Source organism: Chaetodon auriga, chromosome 4 (assembly GCF_051107435.1).
Source record: "Chaetodon auriga isolate fChaAug3 chromosome 4, fChaAug3.hap1, whole genome shotgun sequence".
Taxonomy (NCBI): domain Eukaryota; kingdom Metazoa; phylum Chordata; class Actinopteri; order Chaetodontiformes; family Chaetodontidae; genus Chaetodon; species Chaetodon auriga.
Genome location: NC_135077.1, coordinates 3,586,447 through 3,612,270, shown reverse-complemented (window position 1 = coordinate 3,612,270; position 25,824 = coordinate 3,586,447). Strand labels below are relative to the sequence as shown.

The window sequence follows — 25,824 nt, the reverse complement described above, 5'->3', positions numbered from 1 at the left end:
TTGACATTTGAATGCACTGAGTACATGTTGCAACAAATCATATTATTATGTCCCATAGGTCATCGGGGGATCTGAGATAATGGCTGCAGACGAGTGCCATGTTCTGCTCTTTCACAGCGTCTTCCGTTTGCTCCTCTCCGTCTTCTCATAAACGCTCTTCATGTGAGATTGGTGTTACCCACCATGTCAGACAAGACAAGAGAAAATAAATAAAGAGGCTTGAGAATCAAATGTAGAGCGAGTAGGAGAGGGGGGGGAAAACATATATAAGTGATGCAAACTGAACCAAGCAGCAGAGATCAAAGCCCCCAAAAACCTCACTCCCCCTCGCTCCTCAGACTCTCTCCTCTCAAAGCCTTGTCCAGCAACAGGAGTTATTTAAAGAAACCTGCAGGTTGGAAAATGTACCGACTCCTTGTGTGTATAGATTTTAACATCTGCAGTCCTGGATGCTGACACAGAACAAGGTGAGGCGGTAGAATTAATCTTTTAATCAGTTTGATCTCCTGCTTCTAAAACAAAATCCTCTCTTTTCTATTTTCTCTCTCAGCCGTCTTTTCTGCTTACTTGTTCGCTCCTTACACCAACCTCAACAACCTCAGGATGCAACACATGTAGCTACTTCTTGACAATTAACTGTTACCTAGCAACTGGCTCTTTTTCCAGAGATGGGGAGGGATGAGGGGTGAGTGGGGGTGTGGGGTGGGGGGTGGAAAGAGAGAGAGATTTATACAGTATTCCCACAGCATCTTAACTGGATTGGATGCAACAATGCATTGACAATACAATACCAAAATGGAAAGTACAGCCTGAGCTTAACGCCCACACATATCACTGTAGAGAGGAGAGAAGAAGAGAAGGAGGAAGAGAGATGGAGGAGGAGGAGGAGGAGGAGGAGAAGGAGGAGGAGGAGGGGTGGTTGATGTACAGATTACAGTATGATGAAAAAAAGGAGGGTTGAAACCCATGCAGGGGAATCACAGGGAGACAAAGGAGCACATGACAAGCGGCGAGTGTGCAGATGCAGGTGGAAAACGATGGCACACTGCGGTACGTGGTGTGGATGACGGGTGGAGCTCTAGAGGAGAAGCGGAGAGAAACCGGTTGCTGTAGAAACACTTGGCAAAGTTTTAATGAAGTCACAAAGTTTGGACGCCTGTGCCCACATGAGCACACGCACGCACGCCATCACCATACGCAAGCAAACACTATAATAATGTTAGCAGATAATAGGCACCCCCTGCTGGGTCCACGAGGACCACTCCTGACTTCAGCTGAGCAAAAACAAAAGATCAGCCCTCTGTGAATCACTGATTGGGTCACTTGTGATTATCACAGCAGGCAGGCACTGACACCCGGTGGCAACAGCGCGGCATCCTCCAGATACTGCATGTAGTTCAGGACGTGGTGCACAGGTAAACAGGACTACGGACTTGGTTTCTCACAGACCTCCTGTCTATTTACTACTGGAGTTTAAGGCAAAAGGTAAAGAAACAAAGTGTTGATCAATGCTACTGAAAAATCAAATGTAAATTTAAAGTAAATGAAGTACTGGAAAATTCATTTTCTCTCTTGTCTTCTGGTGAAATCGCAAAGGCTTTTTTGTAGTCATGAATTTGCCTTTTTTCACCCTTTGGTTTTAGATATTTTTTCTTTCTTTCTTTTTTTTTTTTTTTTTAAAGTGGTACCAATTAGTATGGCACCTACATGAAGGACTCACATGAGAGCAGATTTTAAAAAGAACTGAAGCAGCAGAGGCTGAAATATCCTGATTCAAGATTGCAAAACTCTGGATCCGACAAGTCTCGAGCACGATCCGTAAAAACCTTGATGACATCACCTGAGAGTTTTTTTTAACCTCCTGACGATACAACTGTTTTCACAGGCTGAGTAGCTGAGATGCAAAGTGTTCACTATTAACTAAATATAAGACAATAAATAACTGCTTAGTACAATGTGTAATATAACGATGAAATAGTGAAACTCAATTCTTATCCTGCCTCTTCTCACACTAACAGAGATGAATGCATTTCACTTTTTCAGTTTAATTTCAAAAAGCCACTTTTCATCACTGAGTCTTCATCCGTCAATCATGACAAACAGGGTAGAGCCGGTTATGTGGATTATTTATTAACAGCACATTAACAAGCGTCTTTGAAACATAAAGGTAGAAAATAATCTTAAGGATGTCGCAGAAGTGATGAAATGAGCCATGGAAGTGATTTAAAAAGTCATATAATAGAGATCTATAGTGTTAAAGAAGGAGGGGTGTGTGTGTCCTGACACTAAGAGCAGGACAATGATTTGGTGATATCACAGTTTATTGGATGTGAGTTATTGCCTAATACAAACCCTGATCATCGCTCCTGGTCTGGCTGAACAGGCAGTGTCTATGTTGCTTATAGTGCCGTAGAGTGACTTCACAAACATGACATCTAAACAGTTTAAAACGGACTTCTTACATTGTGTAATATTAGCAGAACCTCTGTGTGTGTCACAGACTTCACTTCCCTCCATCAGTGCGTCTCGCCCTCTGAACCAGCTTCACCTCCCCGTTCTGGAGGACTCTCACCCGTCTCCTCCTCACCACCCGGCTGCCCCCCGGCGGCCCCGCTCTCCCCGCGGTCCTCGGGCTGTACCGGGCCAGGCTCGCCATCTCTCCTCGCAGGCTCTGAGGGACCAGGGCTCGGCCTCCCGCTCCCGCCGCCTCTCCCTCCTCCCGGTAGCCGTAGTGACGGAGGAACGGCTCCAGCGTTGCTAGGCGATGAGAGAGCTCGGTGATGCGCATGCGCAGTAGGGACACCTCTCTGAACAGGTCGTTGACGGACTCGGACAGAGGGCGCACCCTGCAGGACGAGCGGAGGAAGGTCAGCTTCACGCGTTAATAAGAATACTCAGAGGAGAAGAAGACAAGACCTGAACTAAGACATTACAACATCCGGTAGAGACAGCGGCATTTAACAATACCTGGCTGAAATGACAATGCACTGCAGGATAACTCCATCATGTCATCATAGCCAGGATTAGTTTTCATAACTTTCTGATGAGTCCAAACAACCAACCAAAACGATTTAAAACATTCTTTACTCACATGTTCTGTAGCTGTGAAAATTTCTCCACATGGTCCATTCAGTTTCTCTTCTGGAGCTTTTGATCATATCACATGATCTTCATCAGCAGAACAATTTTTTACCCAGATGTCATTGAATTGTAAATTCTATATTTTTACCCCGAGCAATCACTTTTCTTTGTTTGCTTGAAAGCTATAAATATACTGGGAAGCATATCTGCTAATGAAGACCATGTGACATGATCGAAAGCTTCAGAGAAGCTTTTAAACAGACCTTGTGGTGTTTTGTGATGTGATGAAGTGGTCAAGAAAGAACTTTGACCCTCAGCTTTTATGTAAAAGTTATCTGAGGTAAAAGCTGTTACAAACATTTCTCCATGCTGCCAGGAACAAAAATACCAAATCCCCTTATTTACAGCTTAATTTCAAATATATCAAGTGCAAAAGTAAAATCAAATGAAAGTGAAAAAATAGACAGAATCAGCCTTTAACAGAGAATCATGTGTAATTGTAGATTGTACACTCTTCCTCAGGTCATTTTGTGCTCTTGGATTGGTTTATGCATGCAAATGAATTGTTTGCCTGATGTTTGCTTCAAATTGCTTCATGGGGCTCAATTAAGTGGCCTGTTTGAAGTGAACTCAAATTGAAATAGCAAGAACGTGACCTCGGTGTCCTCAGTAGTTTCAGGTTGTGGTGGTTTGAAGAACTCTGGCTTATTGTGTGCTATGGAGAGATGTGGGGCTTTGTTTCCTGTCCTTTTTTTGGCAGAGGCTGGGCGTGGTTCTCCAGGTGGTACTCGTCACAATCAGCACAGAATCAAGACTGTGAACAGCTGAAGACTCGTCGCCAGATTGTTTCTGCTGCTCAGTGGTATTGTTGGCCAGTTACCAGTGTCACTGGTGTTTGTTTCTCTAGTGTCTGTCCCCAGTGTCTCATCAGTGTCTTTCTCCTTTTTTGGATCAGTGAGTTCACCAGCACCGATCTCCAGCCCCGGCGCCTCTGCCACCATGCTGCCCAGCCTCTTGCCTCCAGCTGCTTCAAGCCTCTAACCCTCCACCACCACCACCTTGCTTCACCTGTGCCTCCATCACCGTGTGCCCACATGGAAATAAAACCTTAAAGATGGTCCTGCTGACACAAGCTGCTCATGGGCAGCTAAAGGTTGTGTGATACTTGCAGACAGACTTCGATGAGAGTTGTGGCAGAAACAGTCGTAATAAATGTAAAAAAGGAACCGCTTATGTTGAAGTCCCACTAAAATGTCTTTGAAGAAGTAATGAGGCAGAATAAACCAAGCTTTTGCTGCTCAGCCAGCATGTGTTCACATATGTCGGGGTGTTACCTGGAGTAGTCAGGCAGCAGGGTGCTGGGCTGAGAGTGCAGGTACGTCTTGATCTCGTTGAAGATGCGTTTTCCCCAGGCGTCTAAAACTCTGGTCACACTGCGCACGGAGGCCACATTCACGCTATCAGCTGAAAGCAAAACACCATCAGACTTCAACGGAGAGCAAACAGCCTGAATGAATCATGAATATTATTGGCCACGAGGAACGGCACATGTGTTCTAATGATTCTGAGCGCCAAAGTTATCTCGTGTCTGCAGAGTTTCTTAAATGGCTGCATTTCATTCGGTTCACCCGTGAATTATCTCCGGAATTCACAACTTCAAACGCTTTTTGTCACTCGGTGATTTACAGGCCGCCGTATCTCTAACACGCCTGAGATCAAACAGAGGCTTGTGATTTACCTCCCTCTCTGTAGTTCCAGTACCCATAATCCAGTTCATTCTCCTCGCTGGCTGAACGGGCCCCTGTTGCCATGGCAACCACCATCAGCACCATCAACAGAGAGGGAGGGGCCATGACAACAGACAGATACTTCCCCTTTAAAAAAAAAAAAAAAAAAAAAAACAGAAAGAGGGAGAAAAAGTGTTGAAAGTCAACAGATAAACTTCTTGACATGTTTTTTTTTTTCTTTCTTTGTTCTTCCTTGTTTTTCTTTTTTTTTTCATTCCAAACAGAAGAAAAGCATTAAAGAGGTGATGAAACACAGACTTCACGTGTGCTTCATGTGCACCGGCCCCAAAAACTACAGCTTCCATCCGAGCTGAAGCGTCAGCAGCACGCAGATGTGCACGCACAGCTGGACCCAGTGCTGGAAAGCTACTAAATACATTTGAGTAAGATAGTTAAGAGCGAGTTTGATATACGTCGACTTTTCTTTAGTGTTTCCTTTTTCTGTTACTTTATACTTTTGCTTCACTACATTTACTCAACAGTTAGAAAACATACAAACCATATGATCAGTTTCTAAAATGTGATGCATTGTTGGAAATGAAGCTAAACAGCTGTTCATAAAGCTCTTAAAATAAGATCCAGATTAATCAGCAACAACATGAAATACAGAAATTTCTTAATAATACTTCTGTACTTTTTCGTTTTGTTATCAAAGTTGATGCTCAGAACATTGCACATTAAAAGCCTTCTCCCACCCCCGTCTGTCCTTTAACTTATGTGATTGCACATTTAGTCAGTGCGTCCCTGCACAGACAATGAGGTGCTTTCAAGTCTTTCAACTCATAAATCAATGTGATTACAGCTACTGCTACACTTTATGAGGGGCTGGTTAAAAAAGCTTCAACGGCTTTGACTGCAGGCCTGAAAGCAGCTTTTTAATCATTTTTGTCAGTGCTTTGTGTCTTTTATGTGAAGAGAATGGCCGCAGTCCAAACTACAGACAACACAGGAAGTTTTAAATCTTTTTTTTTTCTCTAATCCCATGACTCCAATTTGAGTGTAAACATGAGAGGAGGTGAGAGCAGGCGACGACAACAGAAGAAAAAAAACAGCAGGATCATATCCCTGTGACAAAGCCTATGAATCATACTGGGCAATAATAAGCTGGTGACTCATTGTCGAAGTATTGCAAATGTTTTCAGGGAATATGAATTTGGAGGCCGATCAGAGGTGCAGTGAAAATTAGCTGTGCAATAATCTAAAGCAGCTTGTTTCACATCTGGCCAAAGGAATCAACAACACTGAAGCCACAAACCAAAAACCTGTCTCTTCACTCTGATGACTGTGGCGTGTGTTTGTACTGAAGTAAAAACATGGTTAACTTTGCAAGCTAACAGAGCCCTGCTAGACGTGTCACAGGCTGGAGAGCGTTTGGAAAAAAGAGCAAATGAGCGGATACTCACGACTCGAACTGATGGTGATGATGATGCTATGCAGGAAGTCCTTCTCCGGTCTGTAGTTTGAATGCCTCTGCTTCTCTCGCCTCTGAGCTCTGTCACTGCCCCGTTCTTCTCTCCATATCCCCGCACCCCACCCCTCCGACCCTCACCCTCTCTCTCTCTTACTCTCTCTGATGCTCTCTCCACCTTCGCCTTGCAGCTGCAGGGCAATTATGTAGCAGGTCCACTCAAAACTTGAATCTTTACTACACCCCAACACACGCCCAACTCTCTCTCTCTCTCTCTCTCTCTCTCTCTCTCTCTCTCTCTCTCTCTCTCTCTCACACACACACACACACACACACACACACACACACTTTGTGACATCCAGCTGCTGCCAGATGTGTTGCACAGTCTCGTCCTCTTTACCTCTTCATGGAGCAGACAGGTAAATGTGCCCGAGGCTATAATGTCACCCTGCCACAGGATCCGGTTTCGAGACAAATGTACTGTGATCGCCTCAAAACTTGAGTTATGGACCTTTGCTCATCTGTCTCTGCTTTCCTCTATCTGCCCTTTAGCCTCTGAAAAGCAGCTCAGAGCCTCAACGCACCTCACAGCTGTATTTTTTTTAGAATTCTGCCAAGTAAAAGAATGTGGAAAGATATGTTCTTTTAGATGTGAAGGAGAGCAGCTCAGAGTATTTACTCTTTGTTTACTGTGTTTAGGAGAGAAATAAGAAAATAATAATAATAATAATAATAATAATAATAATAATAATAATAATAAGAGGAAGAAAATACAATACATTTTTACAGATTGAACTTTTAACTGTTATAAAACGCTGCTTGAATTAGTAACATAAAAGGAGAATATAATAATATACAGCACCTACACTCTGAAAGGAGCTTTTAAGTACTTTAACTTTTAATACTTTAAGTACTTCCCAGTGGTGAAAGATCATTTAATTAAGTAAAAGTAGGATTACAGTAACGCATTATAAAAATTCTCCAGTACAAGTGAAAGTCCTGGATTTTACTTCATTAAAAAAAGTATTGGCAACAACATTTATTACAGTATCACAAGTAAACATAGTCAATATGCTCAATGGCCCCTGTTAGTGTTATATTACTATGTTATTATGATCAGTATTATTGAGGCATTAACAAGTGAGCTATGTGGAAATACAATTGGTTGATCGACAGAAAATGTATCTACAATTATTAACTACAATTATTTTGATAATAGATAATTGTTTAAGTCAGGTTTTAAATAAAAAATACAACATAATTGATGCTTCCAGGTTGTTCGTGGTCTTCCATTACGGTGAACTGAATTTTTGGGGCTTTTGAACTGTTGGTCAGACAAATCATGACTTGTTTCACAGACTAATTTAAAGTTAATTTGGACGATAATCATGAATTTTGATGTTGTAGCAGGTTAAGGTGACTCTTTTACTTAACTTTATACACTTTGGGGTATTTAAATCTCTATCAATGCATCGTATTTTTGAAACTGATAATGTGTTTTGTATATGATTCTGTTTTCTGAAAAGTGACCAGGAATAAAGAGCTAAAAAAAAAAAAAAAAGTACAATATTACCCTCTATTACATAATCGAGAGAAAAACTCAAGTGAAGCTCAGAGCTGTGATACAGTACTTTTGTAAAGTTCTTGCCTTCTTTCTACCACTGGAGATTTATAAAGTCAGGGGATATTAAATCATTATTTTTTCCAGTAAATAACATGTTTTCTCTGCTCCATTTGCAGCACATAACAAAGTCTTCACAGTGAATCTGTTTAAAAAGATCAATCTGCTGATCTACTGATGGTTTTGTAGAGTGAAGGATTTGTACAGCATACTTAACTCCCCAGGAAAGAGGGAAGATAAGGAGCACAGGAGACGGGATATGAAATGGAATGAATTATTTCTTTATTGACTGGCATCCAGATGTTATTCCAGTTCTCTCTCAGTCTGTTTTCATGCTGCGGCTGAGGTGAGGTCACAGTTGGCCACCAATACAGCCAGAAAGAAAATGGTGAAAAAGTCAAGTGTAGAGGCAGAGAGGAGGAAGGAGGCTTAAAGGGGTGGAAGAAAAACAGACAGACAAATAATAATTGAATAATACTAACTGCACTTCAACATCTGTACATCTCTCCTGGCAGCCTCAGAGAGCGATCCAACAGAGTAACTGCTGCGAAGAAGCCACTAGCATCCACAGCTGGTTCACATTAACTACAGGCAGTTTGTCACCTTCAGCTGAATTCCAGCCTCACACACACACACACACACACACACACACACACACACACACACACACACACACACACACTCTCTCTCGCTCACACACACAGAGCACAAATTAGGTTTTCATCACATCTGGGGACATGACATAGACTTTACATTCATTTCCTGGAGACCTAACCTAACTTTAACCCGAGTCTTCACTCTAAAATTTCATAATTTACATTATGGGGACCTGCATTTCGTCCCCACAACTAAGACAAGTCCCCATAATTTGACTGTGTAAACAGATTTATGTTCCCACAACGTGAGTAATATATAGACACACACACACACACACACACACACACACACACACACACACACACACACGTTCTCCCTGCCTGCCTGTTTGAGTCTTTCCCATATTCCGACTTTTAAAAACCACATGACGAGGTGAGCGCTCGAGGCTCACACTTTTGTTTCTCCCACACTGTCTCGCTGTGGAGGAAAGCCAACATTGCACTTCCCTTCACATGTAGAGGCTGACGTAAGAGAGTAATGCAACCAGGAATACTCTCTCTTAACACAGCACAAAGCAAGTTAGGGGCTGACTTCACAGTTTTTATCCTGCTTGTGGGTGTACCCTTGCTTTCAGGCTTCAGTGTTAAAAGTCACCTATCAAACAGAGTTGGGAATGCTCTATTCATAAGTGCTCTGATCTCTCAAGTCAGTGTCCCCAATGAGTCAGTGTCCAGTAAAAGAGATAACTAACATTTTGAGGAAGTGCTAGAAACAGGAAACCCAACACTGCAGTTAATGTACCAACAGAACTGAGAAACACTAAGAGATACGAGGAACAACCTCAACAAAGAAGACCAAAAGCAGCTCTCAAACCCCTAAAAATCTGAAGATGGACGCTCAACGACTCTGGCAGCTTTCTCTTATGTCTACCTGGATATTTGTCTTTTTCCCTTCTGTGTGCTCAAGAGTGGAAACACCAAGTAAGCCATCCAAACTATGCTTGACTGTCACTGCAGTGAGAGGATCACTAATGCAACTTTTAGATTGTTTGCAGCCAAATTTTGCTAAGATGTGTTTCTTTAGCGTCGAATCAACAGTAAGGATTATTTTAATTAAAAATTTATTGTTTTTTGTTCTCATTTCATCTATGAATGTGCAAAAAATAGTCAAATATGTGCCATAGTTTCCCAAAACCCAAGATTAAATTGCTTGTTTTGTCCAGCCATCAGTCTACAACCATAAAAGATTTAGTTTACAATAAACCTTTTTTGCTCATCAACTGATGTTAAGGACTGATTGATTTTCAATATTGTTGCAGTTTAACCAACTAATCATTTCAGCTCTAACATGCACCTCCATGCTATGTCCCCTCACAGAAATAGACCTGGAAAGCACAGTCTTTGTGGCCTTTGCAGGCCATGACCTCAACATCGAATGCGAGTTGAAGATGCCAGCAAACCAAAGCAGTGACAGCTTGACATGCTCCGATCCTTTCAACACACAGATATATAACTGTAACATCCCTGCGACAGCGGGCCAGCCAGGTAGCTTCAAACGGAGACTGGAATTGAAAAACCTGACGAGTTCAGGAGAATACTCCTGCCGATATAAAACAGCCGAGGTGTACTGGTTTCTACGAGTGAGAGGTGAGTACGAGAAAGAAGAAGATGTGAATAAAGAATGAAGCTGGAAAGGATGTTGAGGACAGTAAAAGCAAAATAAAGCAAATAAAACCTGAACTTTTTTACTGCCTTACAGCAAAAACCCACTGGACAAAGTGTACCAAAGAACACTCCTGTTAGATTTCTGCTGCAAAGCACTGTGAGATTGCATGGGATGTGAGATCATGTGAGGCTGACTGGCAGCAGGAGAAAAAAAAGGGAGGGTTAACTTAGTGCAGCTGAGGAGAATTTTGCCTTGAAGCTGTTAGATTCACACAACATCAGCAGAATGTGAAGATCTGGAAAACTTTCCATTAATAGCTAAATTTGCTAAATTTGTTGTTTCGTATTTAATGAGAGAAGCGAGATACCTTCCTATCTCGCTTCACTCGTTAAACTACAACAAACACAGACTTAATTAAGTTAATATAACCAGCAATTATGGTTTTGTTGATATTTCTGTAGTTCTTTTCCCCAAGTGGCAGGTCCGTGTGTTAGCTGACGTGTGAACAGTTTTCATGGCTCCCGTGATGCTAATGATTGAGTGAGTGATATGCTTGAACACTGAAGATATAATTGTTGAAAACAAAACAGAGAAAGTGATGCTGTAATGGGACAGGGAGTTTAGTCCTTGGATTAGCCGGGAGTCAGGCACTGCCAAGATGGCGACAGCCGGAGCCACTGTCACTGAGCTTCATGATGAAACTGTGAGTGATGTCACAGAGACTACATCCGTGTTTCAAACAGTTTATGGTATATGAATATTAGTTTCTGGGATCAGTATTTTTTACGTCTCTTGTCAAAAACATACCGGCAAAAACAAAGTTCTGCTTAGCACAAAGTCACATAAATTGTTGTCAGTCCCTTATTTACACAGTCTTTGTTAACTAACTTGTGCCCACAGAGGCAGTATTGTGTAATTTCTTCATTTCCCATAAGTCTTCAAAGTTTGAGTGGAGTGGCTCAACCGGCTGTGTCATTTGAAGGACGTTTCATAAAAGGTGAAAAATTGTACATAAAACAGGAAACACTAAACTAATGAGAAATGTCAGACATAAACATAATTGTGCATCAGAGAAATACTTTTTTTCATATCTCTGTAATAACTTTGTTGCCTTCAGATTTTTTGTGGGACCCCTTGAAGGGTCTTGATCTGCCAGGCGGGAATCACTGTATGTCCAAAAAGGCAGCACTGAACTAATACTAATGCTGACAATGTATTTGCTTTAGCCCAAAATATGCAAAAAGTACACTGATCTGAAATATTTTTATCTGCCGTCCAGTCATGATGCATTCCTGGCACAGACTGACACTGAATGGTCTGTGTTTTCCAGATGACGGCTACAAGGGGGCGTGGGATTACACAGAATGCATCATAGTTGCCATCCTCACAGGAGTGCTGCTGGTTTTCAGTGTGGCTGGCTCAGTGTATGTCTTCAGAGGACATTGGGTAAGACGTGCCCTGCTCAAAACTAGTAGGCATTAAGACACTGAGTGTTGCAGCGTAAGAATATTGATTTGTCACACCCTTAAACTGTGGTGTCGTGAGGGACATGAAGCTGACAAGCAGTGGTGTAGATGAGTCCCATCATGCCTAATTGATTATTAGAGCAACTAAACGAATTAAAAGCATGGTTCCATCCTATAAACTTAATGATTTGCAGCATTTTCTTGCCATATTTGATAGTAAATTGAATATCTTGGGAGTTTAGACCACTGTCTGGGCAAAACAAGCCCCTTAATCTGAGGATTTAAGAATATGTGATGGGCATCTTTCACTGTTTTTCCAAGTAATCAATTGAGAAATTAAGGAAAATAGTCATTACTTGCACTCCCGAAACATTTCTTTGTCAAACATTAGATCATCTCAGAGCTGTTTTTCTTAGAAAAACTTCAGACGACTGACTCCATGCTACATTACAAAAAAGAACATTTAATCAAAGACATTTTCAGGAAGAATCCTGCACAGATTTCACTTGAAGTTCGAGTTTTCACTCTTTTCTAATGCAACAAGCGTCTTTGAAAGTGCTCTCAGATGGATTTGCTGCAAATAGCCAACACTAGTTTTCTATTACCTTGCTGTCATCAAGCTTCCTCTAAAAAACAGAGCGGCCTAGATTAACAACCACAATCCCAAATCAAACCTTCCCTTTATAAGTCAGATGATTGAAAAGCCTCATGTGCCTTAGTCTAGTTTGGGTTTTTCATTTTTTAGAAGGACTGCAGCACTGAATGTGGCAACACCAGCCGAAAACGACAGCAGAACAGAGAAGAAAGGAAAGAGAGAGAGACGGAGGAAGACAGCGTGGATGTAATAACAGCTCGGGCTACGTCTTTCTATGCTGTGAGCACTTCTCTGTTCATCACTACATAGACACATTTCACCTGAATTAAATCATACCACTTCAAATTTGTCATCCATCTTCCCTTCATTCATATGTTCATTACCTTTGTTGGAAACTGATAAGAGCTATTTTCTCAGAGTCTGGAGCCTCGGCCCAGGTCCATCTATGATGTACTGGACCGTACAGCTGCCAACACAGAGCCAGACCAAAGCGAAGCTAAACCCAAGAAAAAGAAAACCCAAAATGCGGTCAGTGGGAAAAGCAGATGCTTTGTGACATTTTCTGTGATGGAAAACAATGAAACGTGCAGTGACTTGTCTTCTGCTCCCTCCACAGATGCCGCAGACCACACAGCCTCAGCATGAAGACATATTTGAGTGTGTCTATGAGAATTTTTGAATCATAAATGAACTTGTTTCCACAGATTGTGTGATATTTAGTAACAGATGATCTCTGTTTGTTTTGCTGTCTTTGTCACCTGTTAGCAATGTAAATGTACTCCATTACATGAAAATGTATAAGTAAAAATACAAAGTTATTTTCAGCAAATATACTAACTATGCAGGAAAAATGGCGCCTATCAGTGATTCACTATAATGTATGATACTATTGGAGTATTCTTATGGATGCATTGACAAGTAACCATCATTTTAATATTTAATATTTTAACTCTTCTATTTACTGTTGGGAGGATTCAGTTTCGGTATAACAGTGCATTATAGGTTTTTAAACCGTGAAGCTGCAAAGTAATTAGTGACCCTATAGCTGTCAATAAAATGTCAAATAAAAAAACACAGAGTAGTACGCTACTGGAGTAAATCTACGTGGTCATTTTCCGCCTCTGTCAGTTACCGATAAAGAAAAAGCTAAATCTGTCCCTGCCGCCTGTCCTGACCTTTGATTTATGTCTTAAACACACGACTCCTCCGTTCCTGTACCAGCTATTTGGACATTTCCTTCACCTATAAGCACCACCCTGTTACGTACGACGCCCAATGAAAGTGTGAGTTCTCGATTCTACGAGCCAATGCCAACGCTCCTGTCGTTTGGACTTCCTGGTTTGGTTTGTTGTCTTTTCCTGCACTTGTCATGGCTGCTGAGGGGGATTTTCTAGCGAGATACCGTGCGGTGTCAAATAAACTGAAAAAGTAAGGCTTTGAGGTACACTAGAGCAAATAGACAGAGGACTGAATATCAGGGTTAGCGTTACGTTACTTGACAATGATGCTACAGATAAGCTATACAGCTATCGTAAATAAGCTAGGTTATGCTCACTGTTAGCCTGTCATTGGCATTACTGGCAGTGTCGCTTGACATTATTTAACCTTTGTGTGCATGTACTGTAGTTTGTAATGCAAAAATTAAGTTGATAGAATTCAATTGTTTAGATGAAAAGCAGCAGCTAAGTTAACTGCCGTGTTGTTGCCTTATTCGACAGCTAGCGGTAATGTTAGCTAGCTACAGTCGGTAAAACTAACGACACACACATTCATTCTTCTGTTAACTACAGTAGCCGTTAGCTAAGTGAAGTTTGCTAACCTGCTAATTGTGATATTTAAGAAACGTGAAAGGTTTGTGTTTCCTTGTCGCAGACGTTTTCTCCGGAAGCCCAATGTAGCGGAGGCGAGTGAGCAGTTTGGTAAGTGCCTGGTAAACACTGTCATGGAGACTTCAGTGTCATCAAAGTGTTTCCTCACAGTTTGCCTCACATTGATTTTCCTGTTTTCACCGGTATTTCAGGTCAGTTAGCGAAAGAGCTGAAGCAGCAGGACTGCCTGCAGTATGCTGCCTTCTGTAACCTGGCTATGGCTCGGTGAGTGCACATTTATTTACGCAATTAATCACACTTTAGGGCTTAAACAGATTTCACAACAGCCTCACTATAAACAATGGTTTGAAAAGATGTAGACTTGTACTGAGCACACGGTGAAACTTTGCATGAAAGTCTTATTGGTGATGACGTGCTGCAAGACGCTGTTGGAATTGCACAATGTAGTATCATCATATGAAGGTGTCATTTGGTCAGTAGATAGAAAAATTATTCTTTGGCTGAAAGGTGAGCTGTATGTGACATTCATGACATATCTCAGACACCAGAGAAAATTCAGACAACTTGCAAGACTTATATCCCCCTGCCAGCATCGGGAATATTCAGAATTATGGCAATTAAAATCAAAAGAAATGTCTGTACATCAATTACATAATCTGTCAAATCTCTACTCACATGTCAAGCACATGATATTATGTTTGTTCCAATGTTTTGGGATTGTTGCTTGAACTCAATAAACAGTGGCTTGTTTACAGAGAGTGCTACATGTTAAAATAAATAGATTTAGTAAATGGTTACTACAGGGAAACAGGTGGTGACAATTATCCCAGAGGGAGTGTGTATCATGGTGATGACATGTTTACTGTCGATGGTGCATCTGTTTTTGTTACAAGTCCTGAATGTCTTGACTGCAGGTGTGAGCAGACTCTCTTTAACGCTCCTGGAGAGGCTCTGGCGTTAACTGATGCTGCCCGCCTCTTTCTCTCATCTGAGAAGGAGAACAGGGCGCTGCAGGCCCCGGGCTTTGATGAGCACCTTCAGGCTGCACTCAACTGCTACAGTTTTGCCATAAAGGTACACTCTGAGTCCCGGTTTTTGATGACGTTATTGGTGCATGAAGCAACAGCTCTGGAAATATCTGGGAAAGGAATCGAATACATTTGATGAAAGTTTTGCAGTATTTCTGCCCTGTAGGTAATTTCTGTGGGATATATTAACAGGTTAGGGGTTGTCAGATTAGATTATGGAGTACATTATCTGTATTGTTTCCACATTTCTATAGAGACAGAAAGATAAGGCTGATGTACAAATGGGTTACAGGTGTACATTGAGATGAACCAGCCTGTGATGGCAGCCAGCCTGTGTCTAGAACTTGGCAACGCGCTCAAGGTAAAACTTTAGGAGACAGCTTTAAGCTCTGAACCAAAAGATAAATGATCTTTTTTGATATACTTTGATATATTTTTGAATATCTGTTGATATTACAGTAATTCAAATGACAGGATAATCTGAAGTCCTCTGGTTTCAACAGGAGATGAACAGACCAGGAGAGGCTATTGTTCATTACCAGAGGGCTGCAGAGTTGCAGACACAGACGCCAATTGAAGCTCTGCTGTCAATGGGCGAAATGGCCACGTGTAAAATTCTCACCCGTGAGTTCAGTCTGTCCTTTGACATTTGATGTGCAGCTGCTGCATGTTTTATGTGTTAATATGATTGTACTGAGTTTTCTGCAGTCTGAGCTTGCATGTCTCTCTTTTTTTTTTTTTTGCAGGGGACTATGACGGTGCTCTGTCAGTGTTCACAGAGATGCAGCTGATGTGCCTGGAGAGAGGACTGCAGCTACCAGGCACCAGCACCCCTGTTGGTGAGGCTCTGCATTCATCTACCTGCTTAAAATAATCTTATTTGTGAGGCTGAATGTGACGTGTCAAGCACAAAAAGTGTAGGGATAGGAACATTTTTACATTTTTTGATGTTGAGATCAGAAGAAAAACTACTATCAGTACTTTAAGGCAGGGTTGGTTTTCTGCTCTAATGTAACTGTTTATGTGATTACACCGACTGGAAAGCTGTCTTCTCTCCTGTCCTGAAAAAGGTGCATTTCTGGACATAGTGGCAAAATGTGAGATCTCCAGAGTACTACTGCTGATGCTGCTTGAGGTGAGCATATTGATTTTATATCTAAAGACAACAATCTGCAAGAAAAAAACACGATATCTGTGTAACTGAAGTGGAAAATACACCCTCAACAAGGGAACGCCATTTTTCAGAACGTATAAATCAGCTTCTGTTTGTCACTTCTCTTATGAACAGCTGTATTTTCTACAGGGTTTTATAGGTAGTTGTGATAAAACATTGTTTACACCATGCAAAGTATTTTTATCACAGATACAGAAATATGAACATCTGCCAACACTTCAGTGTCAAACAGCCATCAAAGGCCAAAGGATTTGGCAGAACAGTTAAATCTTAAGCATTAAAAGCAGGAACCACATCCACATCAGCAACATGACAGAAAATCCTGCATTACCGATGCCAAAAGCACTGATATTTTATCACAATATTGATTAATTATCCTACATCTGTATGTTACTGACTGGTTTACTGGTCCAACCTTTCTGTTTTCCTGTGCAGCCGCCGCCTCAGAAGCTCTTACCAGAACATGCTCAGACCCTCGAGAGATATGCATGGGAGTCTTTTGACCCTCACAGCCAAGGTGACTGCACCTGAACTATTATTAGAGCAAAAAGCACATGAATTATATACGTGCTCTTTTCACTGGGAATGCCGAAAATTGTATCATGGCATTTATTTGAAGTGGTGTAAACATGCATCTTGTCCTCTCTTTCAGTGACCTTCCTGCCTGAGAATGTTTTCCTGCTCTTGCAGTCAGTAGTGGTGAGTTTCATCATCCACATACTCGTACAGTTCACAGGATTTCCTGATCCTTCCTGCCTCATACAGGAAAATCACCGTCCTAATGGCCTTCATGTGACAGTGATAAATGTGCTGCAGTGTGTCTTCCTTTACCAGTGGAATGATTTTTTTTTTTTTTGGTTTGCAGAATTTTACCTGCATCTCTCAGCATGAAGCAATCAATATTTACAGTTCTTGATTGCCATTTATTCATGACGGAAAGATTCTGTAAAACCACTTGTTGTGGTCCAACAGGCTTGATTCATAAGGGAGCACAAACATTGACAAGACTCTCTGAACCTCTCAAGGTCATCTGAATCTGCAGTTGTGGTTTTATTTGTGTAGCGTGTAACAGCAAATCTGTTTTGCAGATGGCGTGCCAGGAGAAAGACACAGAGTCCCTCAAGGCTCTCCAGACCGAGCTATGGTGAGCATTCAGAAATGCTCATTTCCACCTCGTGATGGGGATTGAGCAGCATTTTTATTGCTTCTCGATCTTAATTTTCCATACTGATAATATGTTTGTTTTCTTTCCTACCTCAGGCCGTTTCTGAATGCTGAGCAGAATCATCTTCTCCACCTGGTGGTTCAAGAGCGCATCACACCGTCTGGACAAGGCATCTAGCGCGGTCCAGTTTTTACTCACTTCCTCTGGGAACGATACTTTATATAATGGAACATTCCTGTTTCTGACTGGGTCTGTTGTAAGACCTGAAGAAGTGCTGTTTTCAAAACCTCAGTGTTGTAAGTTGCATGCAATAGAAAACTTTGCCCTTCTTAAGCAAAGTCACAGATTTAGAAAGCAGTGAAAATCCAGTAACATGTTCTCGTGCTGAGTGTTGTCCTTTATTATCCTGATGTGTAATAGTGACTGTTTTGGTTTTTGTTGCATTTACAGCAGTTTAACAGATGAAACATGAGCTTAATAATTTCTTTTATTAATAAATGATATGGCTTAAATTCCAATGTAATTACAAACAAAACCTTCTATTGCATAGTTATTATGAAATATGGTGAAATGAAACACCATTGTCCTCCATCCCTGGTTCACTTATGTTCACTTGTACAAATTGCATGTACATTTCATATGATAGCAGCCAACTACAGACACAAAATCAAACAAGGTTAAAAAAAAACACTCAATACAAAATGTTACAAAAATATAATGGTTACAATGTACACAGATTAAAAAAGGATACACGATACTTCAGTTGTAAAATAATGATACATGATTAAAACTACTTGTACTGTAAATTAAGGCTTGCCTCTCCTGATTGTTCAAGTACTGCAACAGGAATGCTGTATTTTCGCCGACATGCCGCGTCTTCACAGATGCGGCGTTTTTTCCACTCCTCCACTCGACACCTGCAGTAGTAACTGTCAGCCTCACGACATGATGATACAGAATGATAAGTACTAGTATTTTGAACTACTACATCTCAGAAGGGCTTCAGCTTTCTCTTTCCTACTTTGACATTTTGGGAAATAATTCTCTTTCTTTCTTGCAGAGTTAGATGAGAAGATTGGTACAACTCATTTCTGTATGGTCGACATTAAGCTACTATGAATTGGGGTGGGGAGTGTTCAGCTAGCATGGCTCTGTCAAAAAGGAGAGAAAATCCACCAACCAGCACCTCTAAAGCTCATTGGCTTAAACCATGCAGGTGCTCCCACGCACAGCCCCTGTAAAACTACAATTTGTCATTTTTGCACTTTTGTAGTTGTTTTAAACAAACTAAATAAACTGATCATTTGTGAGCTTTAAAGGTGCGGGTGGATGTATGTGGATGTGGATTTTATGTCATTTTTTAAAACCTTTGGACAGAGAAGGGCTATTTCTGTTTCTGGTCTTTATGCTAAACTCAGCTAAATGTGTTGATACTTAACAAATACGAGAGCGTCGTCGACCCTTTCATCTTACTCTTAGCAAGAAAGCAAATACTATTACTTTACAACTAACAGGTATAGGCTGAGTTCTCCAAACCTATATGTTACTAGCTTTTAACAATGGAAATAATTGATTTATTAATAACTGTATGATTACACTGCTATGAAAGAAGCACTTGTAGGGGATGCACCTCCTAATCACAACCACCATTAAGCAGCCCATTCTGCCTCTTCACTTCAGCCCTGCATGTAATGTAAGCACTCAAAATATAAACAAATGGCTCTTGTTAGCAAGCAAACATTATTCTCCCATTTTCTTAGCTGCAGATTTAGATCAACAGTCTTCAGTTTTGTTTTGGTTTTTTTGGCCAAATTTTGAAACAAATCCTATTCTTTAATTTCCCAAATTCAAACCGGGAATATGATCCCAGGCCTGCCCTCGTTCCTCTTCTCCTCTCACTCGCTCTTCTTCCGCAGGATGAGGTAGGTGATGGCTAAGGCGAAGGTGAGGACGAAAGAGATCCAGGCCAGGACGAAGGAGTGTCCGTATCCTCCCTCTGTCTTGCCGTCGTGAAGCTCGGCCGTGTAGATGGAGGCTGCTATCATTACACACAGGCCTGCAGGACAGGAAAGGGGAATACTGTCACATACACCCAGACGAGGCAATTAAGAAGTAATTATTTTTCCTATCATAAAATGAGGCTTGTGAAGGACGGTGTCGCTGACGGTTCCACTGCAATCACAACGAAATGAGAGAGTGCCGCCTCACTAATTTTGCAATCATACAAACTCATGACAATACATGTTACAATCCTATTATTTGTACTTGTTTATGTTTTTTTATGTATTGTGTGGTAGCAGTGCCAAAGTTGATCTATAAATGACCATCTGTATTTAATTGTTTTGTTACAGAGAGAGATTGTAGTCCACAGATCTTCTGTCTACACGAACAAGTAAGTAAGTAATGAAAATAAGTAAGTAGTCTAATAGTAATCTCAATGTTCTGCCCATGTTGGAGACCAATAACTGAAACTAAAGCTGAAAACTGATTGATTGATTGTTTCGTGGACAGAAAATAGTCTGCAACAATTCTCATAATCAATTGATTTTCAAGCAAAAATGCCAAAAACTCCTGTGGCCCAGCCTCTGATGTATGACTGAACACATCTAAAGACAACGATCTGCTGCAGTGATTCTGTCATGAGACTGAACAGATTAACAGGTCGAACCAGCTAAACTGAAACCTGCAGACTCTTGGACCTGGTTTGCACATGAGTGAAAATCATTGTCCTTCTGTAACTGCGTCCATGCTTGTTTTAACACTATCATGCAGACATGCTGTGCATGCTGCGGCTGAGCTCCGCTTGGACGGTTTTTGTTTCACATCTCACGTAAGGGGAAGGGAGCAGACGTCCAGAGACGCTGTCAACACCGTTCACACACAGCTCAGCCTCTACGTTTGCTCTGCACTTCCATCTCCTCTAAGAGAATTAATACATTTTAACATGTGTAATGAAATGATGACACAGAAATACAAGTCTGAAAACACTGAGCATTTTGCACACATCCTCCAGAGAAGCGCACAAATCTCAGCCGGACACAGAAAGCAAATAAATCAATATTTCTTACAGCTGCAGGCCAGACTTTTGACTCCAGGTTACTTACAGGCGATTAGCTGTAAAATGCCAGTGAAGGTGAACCTCTGGCCTTTGGGCAGGGTGAACAGTTGAGCCACAAACACAAACAAAGCCAGAATAGCGAAAACACAGGCCAGCACTGAGGTGGCCTGAACCGTCTGGAGATATTCTGCAACAGCAGGACGAAAAACACACACACAGTCAGTGAAGGGTCAACATCAACACAGACACAAGGCAATCTGCATCACAACTGCACCGTTAATACTGTTCACATTCACACCATGACTACTGATATCTTATCAGCATGTTGTACCAACAATTTCGCAGCATACAACCTTGATTTTTGCTCATTTATGATCATTTCTGACCAGATAAAATCCTCTGATCGGCATCCTTTTTCTTTCTACAAACAACTTCCAGTCAAATCAAGTCGACATGGGAGCTTTTTTTCTGACAAAAGTAACAGCAGGAGTTTTACCCTCTGGGTAGTTTTTCAGGTTGGTGTAATGCCAGACTGAGTTCGACAACTCCCACCTGCCCCACAAGTCAGTTGACACCGTATCACTGATCCACCAGGCCTGAAGACACACAACAAAAGAAGAATGAACATGAAGAATGTCAGCACACACGAACACACACACACACACACACACACACACACACGCATGGGTTGTGTCACATGCAAAGAAATGTTAAGTAAAGGTTTTTACAGATTTACTGCGTAAAACAAACATTTCACCTGTCATCCCACACGTGCATGACCAGTTGATGGACCCATTCAGTGTCAGTTTCCTCATATTATGTAATAATAATAGCAGTTATTCTGATGCCAAAAGCATACATTATCTTCAGAAATGTGAATCTGGGGTGTTTCCAAGTAGTTTGGGGACACATCTGCCGGCCGGAGAGGAATACATGTTGCTTGATTTGTTTGTATTTGCTCTGAAAAACCCTGTAGGCGCCTTTGGTTGGCATTCATGAACTCACATACAGTGAAGCCTTTCTGTTCCTCCTCTGAGCGCAGACGTGTGTCAAATGAGAGAACACCTAAAACAATATCCACTTACATTATCAATGGTGGCCACCAGCAGCAGGATGACGGTGGTAATGTGGAGAACAACGATTCCAGCCAGCATCAACATCGTGGCCTTCTGAAAACTGATAAGAGGGGAATGGAGGAAGGAGGCACACCATTATTTATTTTCCACACACGGACTTATGTAACACAGGCTTGTACAGGAGGACGAATCAATTCACACACACACACACACACACACACACACACACACACACGCACAGCTGTCCCAAATAAATACTGTCTCCAACAGAACGAAAGAAACTGACAGAGGAAAGGAGATCCGCTGCATGCAAGTCCAAACTCGCCCCTCCAGTCACACGCATACACACACACACACACACACACACACACACACACACACACACTTCTGCATCACACACACGTCTGCTGTCAGACAGATACACCTCGCTGCTCACAAAACCACATCTTAGAACTTTTAAAGCGTATTTTCTCTCGTTTGACAGCAGAGATAGGCTCCCGTCCATTTGTAGCGTCCAGAAACGCTCCTCCGTTTGCTTAAAGACTCCTTTTTTCACGGCTTTGGACTGTTTCCGTCGACAAGAAAGGCGCATTTGTTTAGACGATGTTTGGACATTCCCAAACGGGTGCTGCTCCGTTACACACAGGCCTGAACTCCACTCAGCAGCTTTGAATAGAGCGCGAGAACACCCCGACTGAAAACAACAACAGACACACTTACAAGTTACATTTCCCCCCGCAAAAAATGTGCTGACTGAGTGGCTCTGTGTTCATCTACACCGTGTGGAGTCGCGCGTCTTTTTTTTTTTTTTTTTTTTTTTGCGCTCACACTCACATCCGTACAATTCTTCAAAGGTTTGATGAAAATCTCTACAGAGCTCAAGTTTACTTTCCTGCATTCTACACACACAAAAAAAACACAACCAGCGCGTCTCATAGCGTCAACTCCAACTTTACGAAACGGAAACAACGTGGAGAAACGTTACCTGAAAGCGCTTTAACGCACGGCCCGGGAGTTATTTGGGAATGTGAAACAGTGTAGACCCACCCAGCTTTGAATTCACAGCACACACACCACCCTGTTTTCCCTCTCTATTCCCTCTCTTTCCTCCCACCAAGCCCCACCCATGAAGTTTAAATTTTTTTCCCCTCAATGAAACATCCAGGCGAACCGAAGGGCTCAGGTTGCCCCCTTCAACTCCAAACGGTGCGTAAAGAGAAGAAAAGTCTACTCAATCGTTCATTGTCACAATGAACGTTGATATTTAACACCCAGAGTTGCTTCTGGTGTTTTGCTGTTTTCCCCTCAAATATCTTCCCCACAGGCTGCTGCAAGCTGATTTCTTTTAGTTCAGTTTCTCACCCGGGTCCCATCTTTGTATCAAACTGGGCTCAACAGCTGTAACGTTTTCCTGTGAATATGACATAAAATTGGACACACATAAACATGTCTTTCAGAGCAGTGAACGAGTGCCTGTTATTTGTGCTTTCAGACACACTTGCTGCCTTTATGCACATACAATAGGGGACATAAAGAAGTGACACAGACAGCAGTGCACTCTGAGCTCCAGACACCAGCGACATGTTCATCTGCCCGGCAGCAGCTCTGACGGCGACATGTTGTCAAATAAAAAGTGAGATGAAATATGGGTTCGTGTGGATGCAGTTTTGATTGTGCAAGTACAAGAGAGCAAAATTAAAATCAATTTCAGTCAGTAAAAAGCCTTCAATGGATTATTCAGTGTGCCTGTCAGTCAATCTCCTCACTCCACATTGACTGTGCTCACAGTGCAGAACACCACAGAGACAGTGGACAAGGGCCTGTGCTGGGGCATGATGGGAGCTTCAGTGTGCTTCTCACTGTCCAGTGCCAAGGCAGTCAAGCAAAGATGATGTAGAGGATGTTTCTTTTTACTCTCTTTTAGTCTGGATGGTGGCTGAAACAAAGAGAAAAATACAAATGTAACCGGCCAAATGTGGATATACACTCATTTTAATGGGAGCCCCTGTGGAATCGGGGCCATGCTGAGCTGCTGCAGAGCATGCAGTAAACCTCATAATAATAATAATAATAATCCAGCCCAGTTTTTCATTTTAGAAACAGGTTTTTGCAGATGAAGCTAATTCTTCCCCAGGGTTGACATGACATAAAAAATAGCATGATACACGTGTACATGTATATCAGTACACACTTTCATTGTGCCCTTACATGAGCTGTGATTTCTTTTTTATCTTACTAAGGCACCATCTGCATGAAAATGTGAATATAGTGACAAGTGGCTAGGCTTTTTTTTTTTTCTTAGAAAGTGAAGCACATGTAGTAATATCTTTTATCCAATCATGTGTTCACAAAGTGGTGAACTTCTCTCCATCCTTGCTTGTGAACGACTGAGCCTTTCCAGGATGCCCCTTTCATACCCGATCATGGTACTATCACCTGTTACCAATGAACCTGTTTACATTTGTTTTTTTCCTCTCTCTGTTAAGTGGGAACACAAAGGAGTCAGACTGAACACGAAAACTCACATTATCATCTTACATTATCAACAGCGGCCACCAAAAGCAGGAAGGAGCACATCAGCTCCTCAGATAAAGGCATATCTCAACCAAAAAACTGTCATATTTTAAATAGATACTGTCAGGCAGGTACTATTATTGGCTGAGGTAAAATGATACCATGTTATTAGAGGATTACTTAGCAGACAGTGCATATCTAGTAAAGCCGCCGTCTCAGAGGAGAGAAATCTCAAATAGTTATACGCTGTCTTTTATTCTTCAAAGAAGCAGTATATAAAAACAGTAGAAGAACACTGATTTGTTCTCCTGTGACAGGCCTCGGCTCATCTCGGCCTCTGTCTTGTCCCCCGTCAGGCCGTGGTCTCTCAGTGAAGACTACATGGCCTGAGGAAGTCCTGATCCCTGTTCTACAATGGCTGCTTTATCCTCCTGAGGTGGGACGAGGATAGATGCCATAATTGCTTCCTTTGCTCCTTTACTGACCACTCCCTCATCTGTTGACAGTAGAGATTCACTCAGCCTGACCTGGCAATATATCAGGATAAGGAATCAGACTGACACTTTCCCACTCAGGTCATCTGTGGCCGGTACAATAATATGAGGCTGAAGATGAAGAATCAAATCCTCAGTTTATGTGGCTCAGTGCCGAGAGCAGTGCAGGTACATGATGTTCAGCGATGACTGTGATTTAAGTCAAACAGGAAGAGGAATTCTGTTTTTCTGTGGTTTGGGTTTCTGCTCTGAAGGTATCTGCAGAATCTTCAAAGACTATTCTGAACCTTTTACTAGTTTCTACTGTATTATCTAATCCAGGAAAACACAAAATAATGTCATAAGAAAAACACTCAGAGATTATTTTTTATCAAAATATTTAACGTTGAACAAAACATCAATGAACAATACATCAATATGCACCAATATAACTGATAATTACATTTACATTGTTGGGATTAGACAACAGCAATGGTAGAAGACTGGTGGTGAAAATACTCCATTACAAGTAAAAACCCTGCATTCAAAATGTAGTCAAAGGCACAATCAGCAAAACGAAGTTAAAGTTTCAAAGTAAAAGTACTAAAGGCAGGAAGATGTCCACTGTGACAGCAGTCTGAGCTCATCAATTTGATTGATTTTTGTAGATATATGTTTATTCTGAATTTGATACAGCAGCATCAAAATTTGTCCAAAATTAAAATTCTTATTTTGCAGCAGACAAAATATTTTTTCATCCCGACTTTTATAAAGCTTTGTGAATTCTGGACTTTCAGAACAGCAAACGCTGTTTCAAAGATTTCAGAAAGGCCCAAACTAGGGCCGGGTATTATTTAAGTCTAGTATCTGTGGATCACACCAACTGAAACCAAACGTACCTTTTAGAGTGAATTCATTTCTCACAAGATATGTGTTACATAACTTTGTGCAATGACTGGGCACTGATGGAGCTATTACTGCGAGTCTCTGTTTTTATTATAGTCCTGCTGAGATGAAAATCATTTGAGAGCTGTATTATTGTCAGAGGGTGTAGGAATGGATCAGGTGATGCATTTTCTCTTGGCAGTAAGTCTGAATAGACGATTGAAACCATTAAATCTGACCCCTGATGATTTCTCATATCCTCACAGTGAATGGTGAGTGGGTGCTTAGCAGGGCTGGTTTCCCTCGTATCCGTCACTACTGAGTCACTGGAGTTTTTCTATTCCCATCACAACATGTGGGCCTCTACAGAAAGTGCAACCTATCTAACATCCATCGGGCAAT

At 41.5% G+C, this 25,824-nt stretch overlaps 4 protein-coding genes across 4 annotated transcripts; 2 read left to right on the top strand and 2 right to left on the bottom strand.

Moving 5' to 3' along the window:
- Positions 1–2,179: 2,179 nt before the first annotated feature.
- Positions 2,180–6,338, bottom strand: LOC143319990 (uncharacterized). The gene is made up of 4 exons (XM_076729317.1): positions 6,272–6,338; positions 4,820–4,955; positions 4,416–4,545; positions 2,180–2,846 (listed from the first exon to the last, which is right to left on the bottom strand). The coding sequence occupies exons 2-4, from the start codon at positions 4,932–4,934 to the stop codon at positions 2,504–2,506; spliced, it is 588 nt and encodes a 195-aa protein (XP_076585432.1). The 5' UTR covers positions 4,935–4,955; positions 6,272–6,338; the 3' UTR covers positions 2,180–2,503.
- Positions 6,339–9,296: 2,958 nt separating this feature from the next.
- nfam1 (NFAT activating protein with ITAM motif 1) lies at positions 9,297–13,315 on the top strand. The gene is made up of 6 exons (XM_076729058.1): positions 9,297–9,474; positions 9,871–10,140; positions 11,490–11,605; positions 12,371–12,499; positions 12,638–12,748; positions 12,837–13,315. Exons 1-6 carry the CDS (start codon positions 9,384–9,386, stop codon positions 12,897–12,899), a joined length of 780 nt encoding a protein of 259 aa, XP_076585173.1. The 5' UTR covers positions 9,297–9,383; the 3' UTR covers positions 12,900–13,315.
- Positions 13,316–13,532: 217 nt separating this feature from the next.
- On the top strand, positions 13,533–17,828 carry f8a (coagulation factor VIII associated). The gene is made up of 12 exons (XM_076729057.1): positions 13,533–13,648; positions 14,093–14,139; positions 14,241–14,313; positions 14,964–15,123; positions 15,370–15,438; positions 15,581–15,701; positions 15,824–15,916; positions 16,148–16,212; positions 16,687–16,768; positions 16,904–16,950; positions 17,340–17,395; positions 17,512–17,828. The coding sequence occupies exons 1-12, from the start codon at positions 13,590–13,592 to the stop codon at positions 17,591–17,593; spliced, it is 954 nt and encodes a 317-aa protein (XP_076585172.1). The 5' UTR covers positions 13,533–13,589; the 3' UTR covers positions 17,594–17,828.
- A 380-nt stretch (positions 17,829–18,208) lies between these two features.
- Positions 18,209–22,642, bottom strand: LOC143319829 (epithelial membrane protein 1). The gene is made up of 5 exons (XM_076729059.1): positions 22,536–22,642; positions 21,560–21,650; positions 20,971–21,070; positions 20,521–20,661; positions 18,209–19,472 (listed from the first exon to the last, which is right to left on the bottom strand). Exons 2-5 carry the CDS (start codon positions 21,632–21,634, stop codon positions 19,312–19,314), a joined length of 477 nt encoding a protein of 158 aa, XP_076585174.1. The 5' UTR covers positions 21,635–21,650; positions 22,536–22,642; the 3' UTR covers positions 18,209–19,311.
- Positions 22,643–25,824: the final 3,182 nt, after the last annotated feature.

Bases quoted from the DNA above. Each gene is read 5' to 3' on its own strand.
- nfam1 (XM_076729058.1), top strand. From the start codon at position 9,384: ATGGACGCTCAACGACTCTGGCAGCTTTCTCTTATGTCTACCTGGATA. The intron at 11,606-12,370 runs GTAAGACGTGCC...TTCATTTTTTAG, and splicing joins ATGTCTTCAGAGGACATTGG to AAGGACTGCAGCACTGAATG. The intron at 12,749-12,836 runs GTCAGTGGGAAA...CTCCCTCCACAG, and splicing joins AAAAGAAAACCCAAAATGCG to ATGCCGCAGACCACACAGCC.
- LOC143319990 (XM_076729317.1), bottom strand. From the start codon at position 4,934: ATGGCCCCTCCCTCTCTGTTGATGGTGCTGATGGTGGTTGCCATGGCA. The intron at 4,546-4,819 runs GTAAATCACAAG...TTTTGCTTTCAG, and splicing joins CTGGAACTACAGAGAGGGAG to CTGATAGCGTGAATGTGGCC. The intron at 2,847-4,415 runs GTAACACCCCGA...CTCGTCCTGCAG, and splicing joins CTGCTGCCTGACTACTCCAG to GGTGCGCCCTCTGTCCGAGT.
- LOC143319829 (XM_076729059.1), bottom strand. From the start codon at position 21,634: ATGTTGATGCTGGCTGGAATCGTTGTTCTCCACATTACCACCGTCATC. The intron at 21,071-21,559 runs GTAAGTGGATAT...GTGTGTCTTCAG, and splicing joins TGGTGGCCACCATTGATAAT to GCCTGGTGGATCAGTGATAC. The intron at 20,662-20,970 runs GTAAAACTCCTG...CTGCTGTTGCAG, and splicing joins CCTGAAAAACTACCCAGAGG to AATATCTCCAGACGGTTCAG.
- f8a (XM_076729057.1), top strand. From the start codon at position 13,590: ATGGCTGCTGAGGGGGATTTTCTAGCGAGATACCGTGCGGTGTCAAAT. The intron at 14,314-14,963 runs GTGAGTGCACAT...TCTTGACTGCAG, and splicing joins TGTAACCTGGCTATGGCTCG to GTGTGAGCAGACTCTCTTTA. The intron at 16,769-16,903 runs GTGACTGCACCT...CCTCTCTTTCAG, and splicing joins TTTTGACCCTCACAGCCAAG to TGACCTTCCTGCCTGAGAAT.